This window comes from Brachycentrus maculatus, unplaced genomic scaffold, assembly GCF_059751285.1.
Source record: "Brachycentrus maculatus isolate JH-2025_06_01 unplaced genomic scaffold, ASM5975128v1 h1tg000361l, whole genome shotgun sequence".
In the NCBI taxonomy this organism is placed as follows: domain Eukaryota; kingdom Metazoa; phylum Arthropoda; class Insecta; order Trichoptera; family Brachycentridae; genus Brachycentrus; species Brachycentrus maculatus.
In genome coordinates this window covers 5,997-31,417 of record NW_028281110.1, presented here as the reverse complement: position 1 = coordinate 31,417, position 25,421 = coordinate 5,997, and the positions used below count along the sequence as shown (strand labels likewise).

Here is a 25,421-nt window from a genome sequence, read left to right as displayed (position 1 = left end):
CTGGACTCAGTTTTCAGTGTTGCTAAATTTTAAATCTCGAATAAAATTGTTCAATTATTTCATCACTATTTTAGCCTACTCGCAAATGGTCGTTTTTTTTCATTCGGAATTCTGAATGCATGAATCCCATGCAAAAACTATGTACGAAACCCAAAATGTTTGAAAATGGTGAACGGAAACAGTTATTAAGAAGTAAATGTAAAGCTTTTTTTCATCGTTTCACATTTGCGGGGAGTTTCCGACGTTGTTTATTTTTTGCTCAAAGTAGGAGCTCAGACTGATTTCCTAAATATTCATTTATTCGTTTTTAGCTGGCAACACAAAAAGCCATGCTCTCATTTCTTGTCAATTTTCAATTTCCATTTCATTTTGCGTTGGCTATGTGGCTTGTCTTTTGTGTCAGTATTTGTCTTTCAAAATGACTGAAAATAGTGATTTATTACAAGAACAAATTAAAGCACAAGGCGAAATTGTGCGTAAATTAAAATCTGCGAAGTCTTCGAAAGATAAGGTGCGTTTTTACATATTTTGTCATATTTATATACACACTTGATACTGTATTGTTAATAATTCGTTATTTCATCCTGTAAAGCTTTATGTTAATTTAAAAAAATATTAAAGTCTTATCTTATGATGATGAAACTCTTAAACATAGTCATATTTGATATTTTACTTCCCAATGCGGAATGTAGTGCAATTTTCCTAACCTACTCGAGTAAAAAAAGTATCAAGGCTATTCACGTCACTGCATTCCAAGTAATAGTTAATTCTGATCCTTGATACGTAATTATAGAGTAGTTTGTACTTACCTTTCAAAATATGTAACGGTATTATTGTAATTGTTTTAGAGAAAGTCAAATTCCGAGGTTGAATTCAATAATTTTGGACAACTAAATGAATACCTTTCCCATCGCAGTTACATTTGTGGATATTTCCCTACTCAATTAGATAGCGAAATTCGCTGTTCGATAGAAAAAGGAGATAATTCTTTAAATAGTTACCACCACATTTTGAGATGGTATAATCACATAGGCAACTTCACAACTGATGAAAGAAATAAATTTCCTTCAGATTCTTTGCCCAGAGAAATTGAAAGTCTTTTTAAAAATAAAAGTTTGGATGAGCAGGTGAGAGTGTTTGTAGCATGTCATTTCCTTAGTTCTAACTTTTTGGTATTTTTCGGTTCAATATGTTTTTTTCGGGAATCCAGTTCTGAGAAGTTGTCGCTTTTCACGATCGTCTGACTCGCACAACTGGACGATGTCGCGGGCATTGTTTGGGCTAAGGGCGTTTAACTCGCTGATAACTTTAAAGAAATCGCTAGTCAGTGGCAATGTTAATAGACATCACCTCTCAACATCTGTATTGCGCAATCAGGTTATGATTTTGTCTTTATTTCTTTGTAACATTCACATATTAATTAATGCAATCGCAAGAGAATGTGCGTTAAGTCATGGTATCTCTTATTTCCGAATCAGAAATTATACCTTATTGCGTAAATCAGATTTCCAACTATTTTAAAAAGCCTAAACGTATTTCATGATAAGAATGATTGTTTTATTTTATATCATGACTTTTCGCATGTTGTTTGAATATCGTTTGCTTAGTATTAATACAGTTTACCTGTGTAAAAAATCTAAAATGTTTGTTTTGGACTACAAAGATATTTTTTAATATTTATATATTATACAATATCCAAAAGATACATTTCAGGGTTAATAAATAAACACATTAATTGTTTTATGTTAATTGGGAGATTTTTTAGGAATGTTTTGAGAAAATTCGCCACTGCAAATGGATCAAAGTCAAAATTTGACCTAAACCAGATCGACTCAAACTCTTGATGTTAGTCTAACTTACTATTGTGGCTTTAGGGCTAGTGACAATATAAGCAAATGTTTTTAAAAGAATTTGCATCTACTTTAAAAAATTAAGCTATTAAATTAATAGTGTCATATCATTTACCTATCGTTGACACTGTTGTCATAATGATACATCTATTGGTTGCGTAAATTTCCTAATAGTTAAATACATAACAAAACTTAAATAACTTAATTGTTTTTTTCTTCTTCCTATGCATTGTACTTTTATAAGTACACTTAATCGACCGTTGGCAGTCATTGTGTTAATTGTTTTTTTTTTTTTTTACATAGAACAGTATTTGTTCATGCAATTGAATGTTTTTGTATTTTTATGATTTTTGCTTTCTATTATTCATAAGCCCTAGTATTTGATTTCTATCTTAATCAATATGAAATTAATAAAAAAAAACTTCTTGTAAAATAAAAGAGGTGATATTAGAACCAAACCTGAGAACATATTAACACATCTTATCAGTATATATTTTTTTGCCTTTCAAAATACAATTAAAAGTGGCAATAAATATACTTACATTCTTCTTCTAACCCTTATCTGCACTCAATGGTGTACAGAGCACTGCATCATATAGAAGCGGTGTTATCTTGATCATTAAATACACGAAAAAAAATAATTGGCTTTGCGCTTTAAGTACCAGCCATGGGTAATATTAAATCAATGTAAGAGTGAAAATCTGCTTATATTTATTTCGATGCTCCTGGGAATCCGGGACCTCCAGCATGGTAGCTTAATACTCTAACCACTATATTATGGAGGTGGATTTCAACAGGGAAATATAAATATTGATCTTAACAAAGCAAATCTTATTTATTTATTGATTTGGCGTTTAATTTGTAGAACTCCATTTTAATTTATGTATTAATTTTAAATCAAACACAGATTTTTTGAGTCTACTAAGTTGTATTTTATTAACAAAAACACATAAAAAATTATATTGTGACAATTCGACATTCATTTGATAATGCCCTAACAAGGCGAAACAATTGTCACATATATAGTTTTTTATGTGTTTTTGTTAATAAAATACAACTTAGTAGACTCAAAAAAATCTGTGTTTGATTTAAAATTAATACATATAGCAAATCTTTTGTCTATATCATAACTATGGGCATCAAGGTTTGGTCGAGTTAATAGGGGTTAAGCAAAAAAGCCTTTACTTTGTAGAGATTTGTCTGCGGGTAGAATAGTAAGGATAGGGAAGGCTAATGTGAATAATACATCACAAACACCAATAGAAATCTTTCTTGAATTTATTTTGCAATTGGCGGGAATCGAACCCGCCATGCCAGTTTTGTAGTCCAGTGTCTACCCAACCACGCCACGATGGATTCTTGTCACATTAAATAGGTGTGAAGAATTTTCATTTGCTGTATAAGATGTGTTAAAGTATCTAGATAAATTGTTTTGATTTGACGTTATTAGTTGCAGTAGTTTTATTTTTCATTTCAGTATTGATTAATTGATAATTTTACAATGTGTCTATAAAAATGCGTTGTTTATAGATCGCAGAGGAGGTTGCTAAATTGCTCGAGCTGAAAGCATCCCTGGGAACTGAAGATGCCGTCATTCAAAAGTTCACCCTTAAAACCCCAAAGGGCACACGGGACTACTCCCCTCAGCAGATGGCCCTCCGCATGGGGGTCTTGGATAAGATTGTCACCGTCTTCAAGCGCCACGGTGCCGAGACTATTGACACTCCAGTGTTTGAGTTGAAGGTTCAAATATATATTTTGTCTTTATTGAAAATTAAAACTAGGACTCGAGAAGAAAAAAATGCAAACCGTCTAGTTTTGATAAAAAACTGAAAAAAACAAATATTGATGTCTCACAAAGACTGTTTAACGGAATGGGAAAGAAATATGAAGATTTTGGGGATTTTGCCACTCTGTGCAAAGACTTTTCCAAATTCATACATCCATATTACCCTCCCATATAATTCCTTCATCACAGTGACATCTATTAAATTTTTTAATAACTACCCTTTGGATAAATACATCTATCACTTCCAAAAAATTGAGTAGTGTGGTTGTCAATCATGGGTAGAATGGTGAATGTTACATTTGCATAAAGTGATCACTTAAACAGCTTATGGCAGGTCGTAAGCCCTGTAAATGCCTAGACTTCCATATTCTTCTTCACTTTTGTTGAGATGACAAAAATGTAAAATAACTAAGTGGAGAAACCCAGGTTTGTGAACAAATATTTGGACACACTGAAAATGTTGTTCAAAATAATGTTCATAAAAAAATAAATAATAATTTTTCTTATTTCAAATTAGAAAAGAGTTTGAATTAACGAATTTGATGTGGGGAACAGTGCTTTTGTAAAAAAAAAACTTTTTGTTTTCAATATATTTTTTTTCATTTTTCAATTTACCAATTTACCAATTGTACCATTATTAATTTAAATTTTGGTAAATACCACTATATTATAGTGGTATTTACAAGGTAAAAATGTATAAATTTTAAAAATATTCTTTCCTCTAATTTTTAAAAAAATTCACCCAAATGTATTTTTTTTAAATTTTAGTTACTAACTTACAACTTTTGATTTGTAATAATGATTAAATAAATACAACATGATAAACCAGATGACTACAGTTTGAAAAAATACATTTATTTCTCTGTGGTTTGCAGTAATTCGCAATATCTATTGCATAATGTAATACCGTGCAATTATCAGTAATATTATGGTCCATTAAACTTTGCTCACTTTCACTACAATACGTTGTTTTTATGTCTTATGACTGCCTCTGCAATCAACATCGATAGATAAGGAGTATCATTTATTTGAAATTGCTGTTAAATTCCCGCCTTCTTGTTCACTTGTTTTTTTTTTCACCAAAATAGAACTAAAAATACCAGTTTTTTTAAATTTATTTTAAGAGCTTACATAATTTAAAAGTTGTCCAGTTCAAGAAAAAAAAAACAGAAGCAATAAAAAACACAAAAAAACATATCCTAGTATAAAAAAATTAAAACAAGGATAATTATATATAATATAAAATAACACAATAAAAAGTTATAATTTGGTCATTTATTGAAGAATTCCCAACATCATTTTTGACATCTCAACATAGATGAAGAAGAATATGGATGTCGGGGTATTTACAGGGCTTATGACCTGTCTTAGGCTGGTTATATGATCACTTTACACACATGCAAAATTCACCATTCTACCCATGATTGACAACCACACTGCTTGAATTTTTGAAACTCCTGCATATATATAATTAATTTTATGACGCTGTACATGCGAGTTCACTGAAGCCATCTATGGTTGGATTGGGAAAGCTTTTATTTAGCAGAGACCCTTTTATTTGGATACTGGGAAACGCCTGAAAATATGATTTTTGATATTTATACAGCTTATAATTTTACCATTTATTTTATGTACAACATTTTTACAGTATCCAAATATTTATTCAACAAGTATTTATACAGACTCAAAATGTTTTTAAATTTCCAATAAACTCAAACAGAACCAAAGGTGGGTGAAATTGACGAGGTCAGTTTGACTGTTTGTCTTATGTAACGCAAACAAGTTGAAACATGTGAACAGTGCTCGAATTGTCCGCGAACACTGCTCATTCAAATCATTAAGTGGTTAAATACATACTTATTATTTTTGATAACTAAATATTATCTATTTAATTTATTTTAACCTATTTTTTCAATTTTCAATTTCAATTTAAATTAATTTATTTTCAATTAACATATACATTACAAACTAAAAAATTTAAAGCATATCCATTAAAATACATACAAAAATCGAAAATATGCAAGAACTATTGCTAAAGGTGTAGAAGAATCCCGCTTCGGAAAACTCCTTCAGACACATGGAACAGATCAATATCCAATGAGATATTGCTCAATATAGCGGTAGCTCTTCCTACAGGCATAAGCATCGGCAGGTTGGTCCTGTGTATAGGAATGTGAAACAATCTATGCCAACGCTGTCTTAGGTAACTATCGGGAACATACAGACCAATGTTCCGGATAATTTCAGGATTATCGATCATACCGCGCAACAATCGATAAAAATGAGTAATACCTAATATACATATGAAAAAACCAAAGAATTTTTTTTTAATAATTTTTTTTTTACGATTTTCATAGAATTAACTCTTGATATTTTACCCATTCCTTTATTTTGCCTTTGTTTCATATTTTATTTTGACCTCTTACCTCCTTTGGTAACAAATTAAAAATGTTTGGAACGATATATTGAAGTGTTCTTCTCCCATATTTACTGTTAATTCTTGGGACTGTCAAACGTTCGTTGTGGGTAAATCGTGTATAATGGTTGTGTACTAGAAGATTTTTATTTTTGTTTCTAGTTTGTTGTTCAACGATGAATTTATTTTGATTTTACTTGATTTAACTATTTTTCACTCTACCATTGTCGTTTTGTTTATGCAGGAAGTCTTAACGGGAAAATATGGTGAAGACTCCAAATTGATTTATGACCTAAAGGATCAAGGCGGTGAGATTCTCTCATTGCGATATGACCTGACCGTGCCTCTAGCGCGTTACCTCGCTATGAATAAAGTAAGCTCCATCAAACGGTACCACATAGCCAAAGTCTATAGAAGAGACAATCCGGCCATGACTAGAGGAAGATATAGGGAATTCTATCAGTGTGTAAGTACAAATATAAATATAAAGATATATCTATATAGGCTCCTAGATATAGTATTAAATTGAATATTTTTTTAAATAATTAAAACAAACATTTCTTTTTAAAAAAAAAATCTAAATGTTAATTTGTTGAAAATCTTAAATCTTCTCAAGTTATTCACCGATTGTTTTGAAATTTTAGCATAACGTTGCATCTGAATATGTGCATATTTTTTTTCTATCCATATTAATAAATATGTAAATTGACAAGGCAGTCACTTTGTGGAAAAATGGTATTCATGAAGTGAAAATTAAATAATAATAAATAAAAAAAAATGTAAATATCAGTAGAATCTTCAATCTCCTAAATTAATTTACTGATTGCTTTGAAATTTTTGACACAACATTGCTTTAGAATATGGGAATGTTTTTATATGTGACGAGTTAAAACATTTTTTTAAATATATTGTTTTATGGCAGCACCTTCTATTGAACATATCAGCAACCACGCAATACTATACATTGCTCATTGCAGATAGCGTGTACATTTTTAACATTTTTATTATTTCACATTGCAAGCAAGCATTGTGAAATCAAACATACTTTAAAAAAATATTTTCTATTTAACCAGATTGAGCCATAGCGTCTCATGGCCGAGTATAGCTAGTTGCCTACTCAATGCCCCGAGACCAACAGACAATGTTTTATTTAAAAAAAATCTATTATCATCATCATCTTATCATTATTCAAGTATTTATAGCGCCCTTGAGATAGTATTATAAGAAAAAGGCTCCATATAAGGTTAAATATTTTATGGAAAATATAGCATGTATATGTTAATCAACCGATGAATACTTTTCATTTTACTACTCTGTGTTTTTCATGTCTGGTTTTATATTTTGCTTGCCACCCACAAAATTCGAAAAATATCTATCAGCTGTTCAAATAAAATGTACTCTATGAGGTTAAATATTGACCTTTCTAAGGACATTGATATTGATGGTGCAGGGTGTCCAGTGGCAGATAGGTTTTTTTCAATATTTTAGAAAAATTTAAAGACATACATATTATTAACTAATTTTTTTAAGTGCACAAATGTGGATTTAATTTTTAAATGTGATGTTTTCCAAATGCCGACCTTCAAGTTGCAAGCAATCTTTTAACACATTCACTGCCAATTTAAAAAAAAACCCATCAAAACACGTCGATTCCGAATATATTAAAATTATTGAATTGTATAATAATGTAGTACTACGAATGGTGAAATAAAGAAGGAATGCAAAGCTTAGATAAGCATTATCGATAAAATTAAAAAAGGTATGTTGAGATGGTTTAGACATGTGGAACATATGAGTGAGGAAAGAATGCTAAAACAAATTTATGAGGCGAATGTAGTTGGAACAAGGAGCAGAGGAAGACCGAGAAAAACTTGGCACGATCAGGTATGTCAAATACTTGAAAGCGGTCAGGTTAGGACTCAAAATAATCGGCGGATATGTATGAGGAGGTGTATGAACTTGGAAGGGGCGAATAATGTTTGCAAAGACAGAGTGGTATGGTATTCTATTCTCTTTGCCTACCCCTGCGGAATGTGGCGTGATGGTTAGTTAGTTTGTTAGTATAATAAATTATTAATATTGTATATTATTTTATACCACGTGTCGTTAAGTACTCATAACTCAATGCGAGGGCTCGTTCTTACAATAACACAATGAAAACAACTCATGTGACAAATATTATCACAACTGCACATATAGACTCACTTTTACTATGCAAAACAATCTTACTCAGGTTAAGGTCCGAATGCAACAGAATGAATAAATATTATCATATTGCAAAAAACTAACAATGCTCAGATTTATTTTTTTGTCTTGAGCACAAAGTGCATAGCACATATGTACAAGCTAGGCATATTCTTTCCACGGAATGTGTTCATCTTGCATGCATATGTGCTAGCAGAGATTGCTCAAATTCTTGCGACTTCGGTCTGAATATTCTTCTTAGTAACAGGCCAGTTTCAGTAATATATGCTTTTTAAGATAGTGTCTGGTTGAAGTCCCGTGGTTAATGTGGGGTTAGGACTCTTGAGTCAGAGTTTCTCAGTTCGAACCCACTCAATTGATACCTACTTCTAATAATTATATGTTTAGGCTCACAGAAATAGTATGAAAATGAAGTATTTTTTTTTATAATACAAATATAATATAAAAATACTAACACAAATATTTCTCTTTTTAAAGTAAAGTAATAAAAGCTCTATAAAATGTTACTTCTGTAAATTTACCTGATTGAATATTCTGAAATATGTATTGCAATTGGAAGCTACAATTCAAATAATAAAGAAAAACAAAATTATTGGTTCCCCTGAAAATGTTGATATTTTGATTTGTAGTTTTTATTACAGACCAGATGTATATTATTTATTGGTTAATAAGATACATGATTAATTCTGTTTTGTTTCCTTTCCATCCATAAATCATCATAAAAAACTATTAAAATTGCTAGTCAATATTTCTTATTTGAAATTCAGGTATCTGTAATTTATATTGTTTGTTTACAGGATTTTGACATAGCTGGATCCTATGATGCGATGATACCGGATGCGGAATGTGTCCGAGTTGTTGCTGAGATAATGGATGTTCTGGATATTGGAACTTACGTCATTAAGATCAACCACAGGAGATTGCTTGATGGAATATTTGAAGCGTGTGGAGTGCCAGCAGAAAATTTCAGAGCCGCTTGTTCTTCCATTGATAAATTAGATAAAGTAGGTATATTTATATACATATCGCTCACTCCTTTCAACAACGTCATATGTCAAAAAACTTGATTTTTCAGGAGATCGTTTTTAAGTTTAAAAATGTAGTACAATATATTAAAAATAAATATCAAGCCACTTATTGAACTTTTTACTTTGCAACAGATCTTTTTAGGTAATAAAACCTGAATGTTTTTTCTCCATTTGAAAAATATTTAGTACATTAAAAAAAATAATTAAACAATACCTTTTCTTCAAAATGCAAAATCAACACTTTCTACCCTGTAGCGGGTAAATATTAAGTTAAAAATGTGCCGCTTTTGCTGGGATATAGTACATTTTCTGGGTATTCCGAAAACATGCACAAATGAGCGATATATCACTCTGATTTTGAAAAAATATATATGATTTTTTTCTTTTATCTTGATGCCTACCTTTATCTAGATGGTGCATAAAGCACCACATTGATTTAACGCAGTGTTAAATTTTTTATTAATTAAACAAAAGCAAGGTGATCAGTCCTGTTCTCCGGATTTTTTAATTAGAATTGGATTCTTGAGTGGAATGTATCTGATGTATAGTGATGACTTCATGTAATTGAAATTGAAACCCGGTATAAACACATCTTCACATTTTATTAAAAAAGCTTATTATTAAAAATTAATTGCCAAAAATAATCTAGAATAGTTGATATATTTTTTTTTTCAACAAATGTATTCAAAACATACAATTTTCGCAAAGTCAATAGTAATAATAATAAATAAGAATACATTCGAAATAAATTAATTAGCGTATTGTTGTCGGGTGGTTTTTTCATCAACCCCGACCCTAACTATACTCAGACAGTCTGCCGCCGGACTCTCAGTATACTAATCACAAGTAACCGCAAACCCAATTCCGATCTGTACAATGTTTTTTGCTATCTCTTGTGCTCTACCAAAAGTAAGCAAATAGAACGCTTATAAGCGTGTCCCACTTTCCCGCGTACCAATAGTATGTAAAAAACGCTTTTAAGCGTTTCCCACAAACAATGTGTCAGGTTAGTATTACGAATGAAATTAAAAAAAAAATTATGATTGTTTTGAGTCAGACTTATCTCAAAGATCTGCATCATTTGATTTAGTATCAGATCTTTAAATGCAATCTTTAAAGTTTCTCAGCCTTTCTTATTGTAAAGGTGGAGACTGACCGGAGCATTTCGTCGTAACGTGTTACGTTACGATGTGAGCATTTCGGCAGTCAGTACACCGAGCGGAGCGCTCCATCCATAGTTTCGGATGCTCGGTGATGCTTGAGCGAGTGATGTTACGACGTTATGTTACGACGAAATGCTCCGGTCAGTCTCTACCTTAAGAGTTTGTAGTATTTTTCAAAATAATTTAGACCCTTGCACTCATTTCAGTCTTCCTGGGAAGATGTTCGCAAGGAGATGATTGATGAGAAGGGACTCACTCCCGAGGCTACGGACAGTATTGGGGAGTTTGTGCGCCTTCACGGGAACGCAGAACTTGTGGAGACATTGCTCGCTCATGACAAACTGAAAAAGTCCAAGGCGGCAGTGGAAGGGCTGGAGGCCATCAAGCTGCTCCTCACCTATTGCGAGATCTACGGTCTCACTGGAAAAGTATTATTTGATCTTAGTCTCGCTCGCGGTTTGGACTATTACACTGGCGTTATTTATGAAGCTGTTCTCAAAGGTAATTAATTAAAGCGGTCTCTTTTTTGTAAATATTTCATTTAGCTGACTTCTTGGATACCCACGTCTCCTTTAGTTTTTTCATTCATCATGATACATTGGGACATGAAGAGAGTAAAGATATAAGCGAGTGTTTTTGCCTAGAATTTTCACTCATGAATTACATGAAATTATAGTAACTTTAAACATAAATAGTAAATCCACTCACGAGTAGGCATAGGCTATGAAACTTATAAAGTTGAAGCCCGAGTAGGGACATGATAAGTGGTGTTGCATAATCCGTAGCTAGATTTCAGAGTCACTTTAAGTAATTAAAAAAAAAGTCTAAAATATATTATTTTTTAACCATCAATTTAATTAAATTTTTTAATATAGCAAACCATGCATAGCATCTCTATGGCAACACTCCAGTGTTAGGATCAAATTGATTTAAATATTCCAGAATTTATATTTGAAATCTTAATTCCGTTTGATGATAAAACTATAATGTTTTTCTCTTTTCTATAAAATACGGCCAGATGGAGTTAATGGGATGATGGAGAGTAGTTTGAAATGTCATATTTATGTGGTTTTAAAAGTAAATTCAACATTAATGTTTAGTTGCGGGTATTTTATTCAGGCTAAAAGCTTTAAATAACAGGGATTATTCAAACACGGATTTTAGAGTTAAAGTTTTTTTTACCAGTATACCCACGATATAAAAGTTATTTAATGTACTTGATCCTTTTCATTTAAATGTCTTTAAATATCTGTAAATCATAATTATCGTGATTGTTGTTGATACGAATGATCACATTTGAAATAGACTTTAAATAGTGCAGTTACAATGTGGTTTACTTATCGTGTTTTGGTTATTTGGAAACCAAAGAGTCAAACAATATTGATAATACGTGCTATTGTCCTTATCACATTGATTTATTTTTCATAATACACATATGTATTTACAATTTTAAATATACAAAAAAATGTGTACTCAACACGTTTGTTTCCCTGTGCCTAGGTCACATGTATGAATATGTATATTCAAATTTCTCCTCAATTTTTATTATGATTATTTAAAATTGTTTTATAAAATACAGTTTATTTAATTTAATGCTATCCTTGGAGATGATCTACAAGGTAAAATAATGATATCTTAAGCTTTTATTTCATTAGTTAATATGGAATGTGTGTAGTAGATTTTAGAGGTAAATTACATACTTATATCCCGTTACTAGCGGAACATTTTGGGATAGTAAAAGTACTAAAGATAGTAATGGGTGGAGTGGATAATAATAATATATGGGACAGTACACTCTACTTTCTGTATTCTCTACTGTAATCATTGCTCTAACTGCATTTTACAAAAAAAAATGCCATTAAGTTACAAGGAATGATAAAGTAATTAAATCTTTTGGGACAAAAATCATACATATCGCTCACTCCTTTCAAGAACGTCATAAATCAAAAAACTTCATTTTTCAGGAAAACGTTTTTAGAGTTTAAAAATATAACACAATGCATTAAAAATAAATATCAAGCCACTTATGTAACTTTTTACTGTGCAACAGATCTTTTTAGGTACAATCTGAAGGTTTTTTCTCCATTTGAAAAATATTTAGTTTGTTTAAAAAAATAAAATACCTTTTCTTCAAAATGCAAAAACAACACTTTCTGTTCTGTAGCGGGTAAATATTAAGTTAAAAATATGCCTCTTTTGCTGGGATAAAGTACATTTTCTGGGCATTCCGAAAACATGCACAACTGAAAATTGACCTTTTTTGATTTATGACGTTCTTGAAAGGAGTGAGCGATATCACAAAACCCTTTTTTTTTACAAGAGAAAATATCTTCCAATTTTTTTTTGTCAAGATTTTACAGAGTACAGCTTTTTTTACACATAAATATAGACATACCATATTAATAATAGTAAAAAACCCTTTCTACAGTTGCGTATACAAGGAATCTGAAAATGTTTTTTATTATAAACGGAAAAATATTTTGTCATTTTTGGCCCAGTCATCGATCACTATTGATATTTTTTTTATTTATTTCATTCATGGCAAAAAGTTTGTGTTTTATTTTTATGTTAACACTTTAGAATATATGATTATTTTTTTTTCAAAATGTCTGAAAGAAATGCTAAAGACATAGTTCAGTTGAGTTTCGACCTTTGTAAGAGCACGACGCACAAAAATAAAGTTAAATTAAAAATACATAAAATCGTAAAGTTGTAAACAATAAATTATATAAAGTACTTGGTAGTATATTGTGAGGTGTTTTTATTATATTATATAAAATAATAAAAGTGAAAAGGTGATTATACGGCGGTTTCTGTGATATTATTGTAGCAATTCTGGGCTAAGTATATCGATATATACCATACAGTAGAAATGACCAGAGCTACGTCAGAAATAGTGTCCACGCTAAGCGAACGAGTCACAGAACTAAGCATGGAAATAAAAGATCTCAAAAATATAGTACTGGAACAAAGCAAAATAATTCAATTATTATTTAAAGATAATAAGATATCCCAACCGAGCGATTCTCTATCTTATGTGGACGCAGTTAAAAAAGTATATGTAAGTAAACCAAGACACACACTCATAATATCATCAACTGATCCAAAAGACGATAGCAGCGAAATTGCCAAGGTCATAAAAACAAATATTAATGTATGTGAACTAGGCGTAGGTGTGGAAGAGTTCAGGAAAACGGCCAATAAAAAAATTATTATGAGTTGTGGAAGCAAAGAGGATAGTAAAACGCTTAAACAAGCCATTAACAAATCCACAAACAGTAAGATCAAAGTGGAAGAAGCTAGTCAGAGGAAACCGTTGCTTATTTTTAAAAATGTTCTAAATGACACCAAAGAAGAAGATTTTATAAATTATTTGATAAAACAAAACAAACAGTTAAAAAGTATAAGTGAAACGGACATTAAAATTAAATACAAAAAACGCACTAGAAATGATCTATTATGTCATGTTGTTGCTGAAACTAATCCAACTATTTGGAAAGATCTTGTACAGGCGGAAAAGGTAAACATAGGATTCCAAAGAATCACGGTACAAGACGAGACGCCACTGGTGCAATGTTTACAGTGCCTAATGTACGGACATACTAGACGATTTTGTGAGCGCAAACTGACGTGCTCGTATTGTGCAGGGGAACATAAGGCGCAGGAATGCAAAAGCAAGCAAGATGCGGCGACATCGCCAAAATGTGTAAACTGTGCACAAGGTCTAAATGGGCACACGGCTTTCAGTGCGGAATGCCCGTTGAGGAAAAGGATGGAACAAAGGGCGAGAGCAAAAATACAATATTGCTAATATTGACAATTGGTTATATGACTATATGGATGAGGCAGAAATAAGTAACCTGAAATACGAACGATCAACTTGTCTGAATAAATGGATTCAAAATACTCAGAGAAATAGTATCACGTGCATTCAATTAAACATAAGATCGCTTGCTAAATATTGGGATGAATTAAACGTTATTTTGAATAAATGTATAAATAATATTAATATTATTACTATATGCGAAATATCCATAAAAGAAACTGATATTAACTTATTTAATATTCAAGGATTCAATACTTTTTACTACTGCAGAAAAAAAAGAAAGGGTGGTGGAATTATTACTTATATAAAAAATAATATAATATTTACTCAAACAAAATATGATCTCGAAAGTGAGTTTGAGTGCGTAGGGGGCACATTAACGTTAGAAAACAAAAAAACTTTTACTTTGTTGTCGATTTATAGGCCACCCAAAACGAATAAATTAATTTTCATCAACAAAATTGATAACCTGTTGAAAAATATTAAAGAAAAAGGAGATATAATATTTATTGGTGATATCAACATAAATTTGATGGACTCTAAGGATGCCGTTGTTATGACATATGAAAATATGATGGCATCACATGGCATGACAAGATGCATAAATGACACAACTAGGGAAGCTGTCATACAACAGATCACGACTAGCTCGTGTTTGGACCATATTTATGTGCGTGATAGGGAGTGCGTACTACTACAAGCTTGTGTTCTGGAGTGCGCTATTGCTGACCACTACATGACTGCCGTCTCCATCTCTACTTCCAGGAAAAAACAAGAAAGTAAACACGAACAGTATGTATACCTCGCGGAAAAAAATATCGATTTAAATATGAAGAAAATACAGTGGCATCTCTTATTAACGGAAACTGATCCAAGTATTCTTTATAATAAAATTAAAATATTCTTTAATGAAGTATACGAAAATAGCAAAATAACATTGAAGAGCAGAAAAGATAATAATACAGGAAGAAAAGCGTGGGTAAATCCTGATTTAATAGAAAAAATCAAAATAAGAGATATGTTATGGAGAAGATGGAAAAATTCACCAAAAAACACAAGGTTTCAAGAGCAATACAAACTGTATAGAAATAAAATTAATAAGATTATTTTGAAAACAAAAGCTGCGTATTACAATGAAAAATTTAAAAACTGCTATAGTAACATCAAAGCTACATGGAATGAAATAAACGTAGCGATGGGAAGAAAAAATAAAGCGGACTGTGACACTGTCTTAGAAAAATATTTTATGAAAACGAAGTCAGCTGTGGAAGTAGCCGAAGAGTTCGCAAATTTCTTCGAGGAGGGGGTTAATAGTCTAACTCATCAATGTGTAATTAAAACTAGCAAGATGGAACTCGATCATAGACCACACTCCATGTACTTGCCGAGAGCCAAGGTGCCCGAAATCGCAATTATTATAAAATCAATGAAAAACACAAAAACAACAGGTATAGATAACATTAGGATGTACGACATTAAAAAATATAATTTATTTCTAGCTCCTATTATAACTCACCTTGTTAATTTAATAATGGACAGTGGTCAAATTCCAGACGAACTAAAATATAGTATAATAAGACCTATACATAAAGGAGGAGACCACTCATGCGTAAATAATTATAGACCAATTTCATTACTATCGTCAATTGAAAAAATTTTGGAGAAGTATGTATCGATTCATCTAGACGTATATTTGGAAAAATTTGAAATAATAGACAAGTATCAATTTGGATTTCAGAAGAAAAACAGTTGTGATGACCTGCTGCAAAAATTCTCCGATAAAATTAATTGTAGTTTAAATAACTTAAAGCACATTATTGTTATTTTCATAGATTTTACTAAAGCATTCGACACTATATGTCACGCAAAACTGGTCAGTATATTAGAATCAATAGGCATAAGGGGAAAATTGCTAAACTTCTTTAAAAATTATCTTACGGGGAGAAAAATGAAAATCAGAATCAAAAATGTTCTCAGTAAAGACAAAAAATATTTATCTGGAGTTCCACAAGGCTCGATTTTAGGACCAAAACTGTACATAATATATGTCTCACTGATGAAAAAAATATTTAAATATGTAAATAGATTTGTGTTCGCCGATGACACAGCTTTAGTCATAGAAAGTGAAAATCCATTAGAAGCTAAAGAAAAATTACAATATGATTTTAATCAGCTTTTAAAATGGGCGCATGATTTTGGACTCTTAATCAATTCAAAGAAAACTAAATGTATGTTTATTAGTTCACCTCACTTTGCAAACAAATTTGCACAGATAGGTAATATTATTGCACACAATTTTGACTGTTTGCACAATAAAAAGCAACAAAATTGTAGTTGCGATAGGATTGAATTTGTGGGCGAATTTAAATATTTAGGTTTATGTATAGATAATAAGTTATATTATAAGCATATTATAAAACTCTGTGATCGTCTGCGGGCTCTAGGGAGTACGTTTTATAAGTTGTACTTTATCCTGCCTAAACCAACCTTAAAGATTATATACTGTTCTTTAGTAGAATCCTTAATAAGATATGGAATTAAGTCTTGGGGACATTCGACGAAAACAAATTTAAAAATGGTTCAAAATCTGCAATATTCCATAATCAAAAAAATTGTACCCAGTCATATATATAATCAAAGGGACAATCCAATCTTGCTATATAAACATTTAAAATTACTGCCGGTACGTGGAATATTGTGGATGAGTATCATCGTTGAGCAACAAACTAGACAAAAATATCGAAATCTTCTAGTACACAACCATGATACACGATTTACACAAAACGAAGGTCTGATAGTCCCAAGAATCAACAATAAATATGGAAGTCGAACACTGCAATATATCGTTCCGAACATTTTTAATTTGTTGCCGACGGATGTTAGAGGTCAAAATAAAAGATGGAACAAAGGCAAAATAAAGTAATGGGTAAATGATCAAGAGTTAATTTTATGAACATTGTAAAAAAGATTATATTGTTAATTTTTCTCCTTTTTTGTGTGTATATATTAGGTTAAAATGGTTAAAAAACAATAAAAAAATGTATGCAAAAAGAACTCCACCGACAAGACTCACAAGGTGGCTTGGTGGGTCTCTGCAAAATAACTTTTTATTTTTATTTTTAATATATGTTAAAAATTGTGATTTATAAAAAAAAATAAAAAAAAAAAATAAAATAAAAAAATATTATAATCATATTTCGGTCACATTTTATATTCTTCTTATATGTGATATGTGTCTCGTAGTGAATGATATCGATTTGGAGATATGCAATTCGGCAGGGTCATAATTAATTTAATACATTTAATATTTTTTTTATTTGAAGGTGAAACAAATGCGAAAGGTGAAGAGTTATCTGTCGGGTCAGTAGCTGGCGGAGGACGTTATGATAATCTGGTTGGCATGTTTGACTCGAAAAATAAGCAGGTATGTATAACAAACTTCATTGTATTTTTTTTATAGTATGTCTTCCACGTGTGTCAAAATTATACAATTTTCTTCTTCTACTTATCCACTCCCAATGGTGCATAGGGCACTGCATCAGGTCAAAGCAGTATTATCTTGATTGCTGATTACATGAAGGCAAAGTGTATCAATTGTGTATTTTAGGTACCAGTCCAAAGTATTATTAAATAAATATTTGTGAAAAATTACTTTTTTCAATCCGGTATTTATTTTGACCTCCCTGGGAATCGAACCCAAGACCTCATGGCATGGTAGTTAAATGCGCTAACCACTACACTACGAAAGCAGACATTTTAAACTATACCACCTCAATCTTAAATTTTTTCTCAATTTATACATAAAAAAACAAGCAGTTTTTTTTTAAATATAAAGATAAAACAAATAAAAATTGCAAAAACGCCGGTAAAACTGAAAGACAGTCAATATGGCAGTATCCCGCTGTAACATGTAAAAAAAACCTTAACCATTTAACTGACGAATTTTGACGAGAAAATTTGCCTGTCTAAAAAATTGTCACCAACAAGTCGAAACAAGATAGTCCGAACACCGCTCGGGTTATTCAATAAAAACAAATGGGTAAATATTTGACTCGGGCAAAGCAGGACTGATGAGTCGGAATACGATTTACCCGAGCAGTGCTTGGGCTCGTCAAATGTAATACAAATTCCTTGCCCCAAGGGTATTTATATACCTGAAATGTACGCTATGTTGTTTATAATAATTTTTGTTTTTTGACCGCGCGTACACAATATGGGTTAGTGTTATTGGACAGGTACTCTGTGGGCATGTTACATATCGCTCACTCCCATATCGTTGCACATTTCCCAGAAAATGTACTATATCCCAGCAAAAGAGGCATATGTTTAACTTAATATTTACCCGCTACAAGGCAGAAAGTGTTGTTTTTGCATTTTGAAGAAAAGGTATTGTTTAATTATTTTTTTAAATATACTAAATATTTTTGAAATGGAGAAAAAACTTTCAGGTTTTACCTAAAAAGATCTGTTGCACAGTAAAAAGTTCAATAAGTGGCTTGATATTTATTTTTAATACATTGTATATATTATATTTTTAAACTTTAAAAACGTTCTCCTGAAAAACCAAGCTTTTTGATTTATGACGTTCTTGAAAGGAGTGAGCGATATGTTTAATAAGGTAGGGTGGTTGATTATAGATATTTTTTGCGGATATAACACTTTATTTGATACCGTTATTTTCTTTGAACTTCGAGTGTGTCTTTTAATGTATGTGCAAATAACAAGACTATTTTGACTTTATAATCTATCCAATATCTATTTTGTTTTCTTTATTTTAAATTCTTTTGCATTATACAACATCATATAAATTACAAATACAAAATATATATGTATAAAATATAAATACAAAAAAGATCCCACAAAGGCATGGCCTGTGTGTGGGTATACAATATAATTTAGGTCATAGTAAAGGGCACTGGCAAAAATACAATAGATATTATAAGAAGTAGAACTAGAATAAAAGTGTTAGTATAAAATACAAAAAATTCAAAAATACACACTTGACTTAAATTTTAAAAAAAATAAAGCTTTAAATAAAATGGATAATTGATGTTTCCAGGTGCCCTGTGTTGGCGTCAGTATAGGTGTGGAGAGAATATTTTCTGTGATTGAAGCAAAACTGGCTGCCAATGCGATGGCCGTCCGCACCGCAGAAGTCGAAGTCTATGTTGCCTCAGCACAGAAGAATTTCCTGGAACACAGAATGAAAATATGTAGGCAATTGTGGGATGCTGGCATTAAGGTGATTATAAACTTTTTTCCCAATCTGAAATTTTGCATTCATTTTTGCTTGAAATTTATTTTGAAACAAGTTTTTGGCGACATTGTTATGATCGATCAGATAAAAGTGATACTTTAAACTAAGCAATGACAAGTTGTAAACCCTGAAATATCTAGACTCCGATATTCCCAACTCAATGAAAAACTACTTAACAAATGAAGATACGTATTGAGCACGGTCAAATTATAAGTATCTTCTAAGATAATAAAATGAAAAGGATATTTTTTAGCGTTTCTCATGTATGTGATTATAATCCAGGATTTGGATATCACATACAAATGAAAGAATTTCTGCTTAGTAAAAAAACTTCTTTTATCTCACCATAGATGTCCCTAGTGAAATTCTAGTGATTCAAGCACTATGTTTCGAATTTGAACAATATATATAGAAGTTTCAAGAATTTGCGTAGTGTGGTTGTCGATCAAGGGTAGAATTGGTGAATGTTACACGTGTGTAAAGTTGTCACTCAAATCAGCCTATGGCGGTCGTAAGCCCCGTAAATGCCCAGACTTCCATATTCTTCTTCATCTATATTGAGATGTCAAAAAATAAGATACTTATAACATGTTTTAGGCGGAACAATCGTACAAGAAGAATCCCAAGATGCTCACACAGCTGCAGCACTGTGAGGATAACGGCATTCCCATCGCCATTGTCTTGGGAGAGTCGGAAATGGAGAGAGGAGTTGTCAAGTTGAGAGTCATCAAGACGAGAGAAGAGGTCGAAGTTTCCTTGGAGGAAATGGTGGACCTCATCAGGAATAAACTGTCTCAGTTTAATTCTAATATTCAACTCACAAACGGTGAAGCTTAAACACCCAAACAACGCTTACTAAAGAAATTAAAAATATAAATCCACAATGAATATAATTTCAAATCAATATTTGTATATCAGAGGGATATTTGTAATATTTGTATATCTATGCGCATTTAAAATGGATTTAATGAAAAAAAGCCCTTTCTATTGGTATAGGATCATTTCACGTTATAGTAAAAGCTCATTAATTTGATGATATTATTTAGAATATAACCATTATTTAAAAATATTTGAATTATTCATGTTTCTAAAAAAAACCTAGAAAATAAAATTATAAGCAAAAAATAATGTGTAAAAGATTTGAAAAAATCTAAAGAAATTAACATATTAGTTTAAATAAATTTCTGTCATTTATTGCTTTTGTTATTAAAAATTTGCTTTAGAAACATCGCCGCATATCACTTCTTATATATATTTTTTACATTTGTTAATACGCTTTTACTGTAGTTAATTTTTTTCTTTGTCTCTTGTCCATACCTAATGGTGGAACAGGGGACTGAATTTTTTACCATGTCTGAATAGAATTGTATACATACTTGGAATGTGACAACTCCTATTCTACTAAAAAAAAAACATTTACACTTAACGAGTGCAGATAGTCGATAAATCGACTCTGGTATAATTTGCCAATAGTGTGGCCGTTGATATACTGATAATGACACTAGTATATTTGGCAGTTGAGCTGGATGTTCGTATTGCAGCGTGCACGTTTCTAAAGTTCCGATTTCTGAATAATATTCACAATTAAATAAATTTAATTAATTTTCAGTAAAAAATAGAAATGCCTTTTTGTACAATCTGTTGTTTTCTGCCTTACAATGTCAACTAAATTTGATATGGACCATTTTTGCAAATAAGTCCGTAGCAATTTTAGCACACATATAAGAATAATCTCAGCACTAAAACTGTTAATTTTAGCAAATATGTATATGTATATTTTTACTTCAGTAAAAATCTAAATGTACGTACATACAACCCTAGCTCTCTGATGTTCATTTTCCTTTCGTATTAACATGGTGTACAGCTTTACTTTTGTGTTTTGATTATTTTTATCCGAATGTAAGACATTAGGTTAAAAATAATGTTGTTATTTAAACTTGACACATTTTATTTTATCTACACCCAATCAATATTTTTTACTCGCTTGGTTACAATGTTTTATATACATATTTGATAAAAACAATTATCGGATAACGCAATTTTTTTTTTCTGCACAATTGCTTGCGATATAGTATAATCATATGACGGAATTTGAACTTGTTTCGAAGCATGTTTGGGTATTCCTAATTAAATAATATGAATGTGTAATAATTATAATAATTTATTTTCAATTCATTTCGTTTCATTGATGTATATTACTTCATTTTCCTTAGCTTATCTTTATATGTAATAAGATAAGTTTTAGTATAAGTTATTTTGGAGTGGAATTTTTCCTACGATCAAGAGCTATAAACTTCATATTTAAATGTATGTTTTAGTTTCCATTAAATAATGTACATGAGATATGAAATATTATTAAATGGAACTCAAAAATATCTTACTGTTATGATGTTGAGGAATGTACCAGATAATTTTTATATTTACTTAATAAATTGATTTAATTTACATTTAATTTGTTTGTACTAGATTTTTTTTTAAAGACAGGTAGTCTTACAGTAAAAGCTCTTTAATTTAAAATAGGATTTAGTAATATCTTTTAAATTGTGTCAAAATTTAAATAATCATTTTAATTAATGAGCTTTTACTAGATTTTCATTATTTTTTAAAAACATTTTTTCACTAGGAAATCGAAGAAATGAGATGAAGATTTCTTTATTTTTAATTGAAAAAAAAGAGTAGAACAATCCATACTCATTAAAAAACTTGGTATGGTAGTGCTGTAGTTATAAGGAAGCTATGTGGTTCTTGGTTAAATTCTCAAATAGTTATAACATACTACATATGGCCTGGAATTTACACACCCTTAACAACAAGATAATGCTGCAGCAGAGTGCCACGAAGAACACTTGATCCAGATGCGGAAAAAAAGAAGTTGTTATTTCATGGTAAGATGAATTTAGTTAAGAGTATGGCGGAAACCTTTTTATTTGTCTGATTTGATATTGGGGACAATTCGAGATTCAGAAAAATGTTCCGATATTTGGACTTTGGTATCGTAATAGTGACTCTTTTTTTCACAAAAAAATCAATACAGATTCTTTGATCTATTTTTTTCAATATCGAAAAAATCGCTAAGCATACCGAAAACATATAGTCTTTATTTAGTTAAAATCAAACTAAAAATTCAAAATAGCTGATAGTGTTAACATATCGGGTTGTGGTCCCGTGGTTAGTGTCGTGGACTTTCAAGTGAAAGTTTCTCGGTTCGAACCCACTCTGCCACAATTTGATACCTATTTCTAATAATGAGACGCTCAAGCTCACGGAAAGAAATTGAAATACATATTTCTGTAAATAATAAAAACAGAAATATGTATTTTTAAAAAAAAAAAAACAAAATTTGTCGGGGACATGTGTACCAACAAAATAAAATAAAAATAGCCCACGAAATTTTAAAATTTACTTTTTTGTATCAAAAACCATAACATTGGATTTGTCACCAACAAATCACTTTTCTAGCACACATAAACCTTTGTCTGGGTGGCTGCAGGTCTTCTTTATTATCAGTTAGAAGCACTGCATCATCAATATACCATGGACTGCGGACAGTTAGGTCGTTTAATTTACCTAAATTTTAAGCACCTGTAAGATTTGTGATCTCTTTTCTTACATGAACATCACAAGTCTAAATGATAAATAAATTGTATAGCATTTTATATAAAATAATGATGCACATAAAAAATAAAACCGAAACGCTTCTCAATTGTTTTGAGTTTTTTTGTTGTTGTTGGTTTTATTGGTCCATTCTAGAAACATCTTAATGATGGAAAATCCCAAGTTCTGGTTTCCGTTTTATCATGGTGTATATTTTTTGCAGTCAAACAATGGTATTTTACAAGCAGGCTTGTGCACAAAGAAGTTTTTGATGATTAGCAAAATATTTCATTAGTAACGGTTAGGAAAACATTTTAGATAAAAACACTATTGGTGCTATTCTCCTACTACCGCCATTAATTTTTTAAATAGAGTATGAAGAAAAGCTTTTTTAGCATTTAACTAGTGACATGGTTTTATTTTTAACTTAATTAAAGGTGGGGGGTTTCATAGGCTAGAGACATCTATTGGTGAGATGAAAAGAAGCTTTTTACTAAGCAGAAACTCTTATTAACATAAACAAGTATTTGGACACACTCAAAATGTTGTAAATCTCACACTTTGATCAGCTGCAACTGCTTTGGGCAAAGGGATCTAACCAGTGCACTCAATTTGGTGAGCGTGCCTTTGCTGTTGAGAACCGATGGCATAGAATGCTCTTTCACCAGTGATTAGAAACAGTGGGAGTGAGATGATCTGTAGAAAAAAACTAATAATGCATCTGTTATAAATGGTAAATCATTTCCATTATCTCCTTTTCCCCAATTAAATCACAGTGAAGCGCCCTTGAGGTAGTATTTTATGAAAATGGCTTTCCATAAATTATCCAAAACTATTCTTTTTATTATTACAGATGTAAATTATCATTGGAAATTTCATTAATGATAACAGACTGAAGCTGCATATATTTCACTGGTAATTTACTAGATAATATGGTGATTTTTAACAGTATGACAAAGGATACAGTCAGTAAAGGTCAGCCTAATTATTTTTGTATGGACTTTTCGTTACATGTGAATATGGGTGTATGATTGTTTAAATTATGTTCATTTGATTGGGAATTCATTGGTTTCTGTTTGAAAGTTTATGCTGAATGGTCAATAAGGACAAAATAGCTGACACTAATCTAAAAACACATGTCCTTGACTCTTTGCTCAGTGCTTACCTACTTATGACTTTTACACCATTTTCTCGACGGAAACTAGAAAAATTGTCTACGCGTTGTACGAATTAAATAGGTTCAAGGTAAATTGTAAGACTATTGTTGTAGGTCAGTCACTTGTGGTAAACACAGCTATTAGGGAAAATAATGCCCTAATAATGATTACTGAAGAGACACTTCACGATTCACGGTGAACAAAAAAATACTTAGCTAACACTTATAACCAACATAAAACGTGCTGACTAATAGGTAAACGATTTTTCTAGAAGAAAAGCAAAAATAGTTTAAAGTCATGGTATTATTTTTTTTCGATATATGACATTTAAATAATAATTGTTTATACATAAAAAAAGAAATATCCATAAATGTAAATTAAGAAAGGTGTGTTTTTACAAGTGGAACGAATGAGCGACAAATGACAAATATATGGCGGATGTAGTTGGAAATAGGAGCAGAGGAAGACCGAGGAAAACTTGGCATAATGGATTTTTTTTAAATACTTAAAAGTGGTCAGGTATTCAGGAATAATCGACAGGTATGTACGAGGAGATGCATGAATGCACAGTAAAAAGTTCAGTAAGTGGCTTGATATTTATTTTTAATACATTGGATTATATTTTTAAACTATAAAAACGTTCTCCTGAAAAATCAAGTTTTTTGATTTGTGACGTTCTTGAAAGGAGTGAGCGATATGTGCATACAGAGATGAGTACCCAATCTCTATGCGAGGCAGATTCCTGCCTTACGCGGAGAAGGCTCGTGTTGTGTGAGCAGAGATACGGTTCACTGGACCCCAGCCAAGGTTGACAGTGGCTGCTTCGGTGGAAGCTCTTCCATTGATTTATTTTATTTGTGACATGCCCGCGACAAGCTCGTGTCCGAGTAGTCTATTTGTCTCGCGCGCAGGTACTTCTGACCTCTAAACGCCGAGAAATACCGCGATTATCTACGCTAGCCCTAATAAAAACTACGTTCACGGTGTTTTTGATTGTTGAAATTTTTGCAATCACGTTTCCATTATTCTTCGAGACGTAGTGTGAATCCTATCATTGTAGTCGTAACACGCTGTGAAATTAATCGATCTCCATAAACCGCTATATATTCTTTTGATATCTTACGAACGAGTTTATT

General features: G+C 31.2%; 1 protein-coding gene across 3 annotated transcripts; it reads left to right on the top strand.

The window, feature by feature from the left end:
* The first annotated feature begins 354 nt into the window (after nt 1-354).
* HisRS (histidine--tRNA ligase) lies at nt 355-21,981 on the top strand. Of its 3 annotated transcripts, none has more exons than XM_088269706.1 (9): nt 355-511; nt 1,211-1,377; nt 3,381-3,593; nt 6,300-6,521; nt 9,058-9,264; nt 10,658-10,952; nt 17,601-17,701; nt 19,337-19,519; nt 20,132-21,981. In XM_088269706.1, exons 2-9 carry the CDS (start codon nt 1,261-1,263, stop codon nt 20,369-20,371), a joined length of 1,578 nt encoding a protein of 525 aa, XP_088125832.1. In that variant the 5' UTR covers nt 355-511; nt 1,211-1,260; the 3' UTR covers nt 20,372-21,981. The 3 variants fall into 3 exon arrangements, with proteins under 3 accessions (XP_088125832.1, XP_088125831.1, XP_088125833.1); XM_088269705.1 differs by lacking the exon at nt 1,211-1,377 and adding an exon at nt 849-1,127; XM_088269707.1 differs by lacking the exon at nt 1,211-1,377.
* The last annotated feature ends 3,440 nt before the right edge of the window (nt 21,982-25,421 follow it).

Coding starts and splice junctions, on each gene's coding strand:
- HisRS (XM_088269705.1), top strand. CDS start 419: ATGACTGAAAATAGTGATTTATTACAAGAACAAATTAAAGCACAAGGC. Junction 6,522..9,057: donor ATAGGGAATTCTATCAGTGT/GTAAGTACAAAT, acceptor GTTTGTTTACAG/GATTTTGACATAGCTGGATC. Junction 17,702..19,336: donor TTGACTCGAAAAATAAGCAG/GTATGTATAACA, acceptor TGATGTTTCCAG/GTGCCCTGTGTTGGCGTCAG.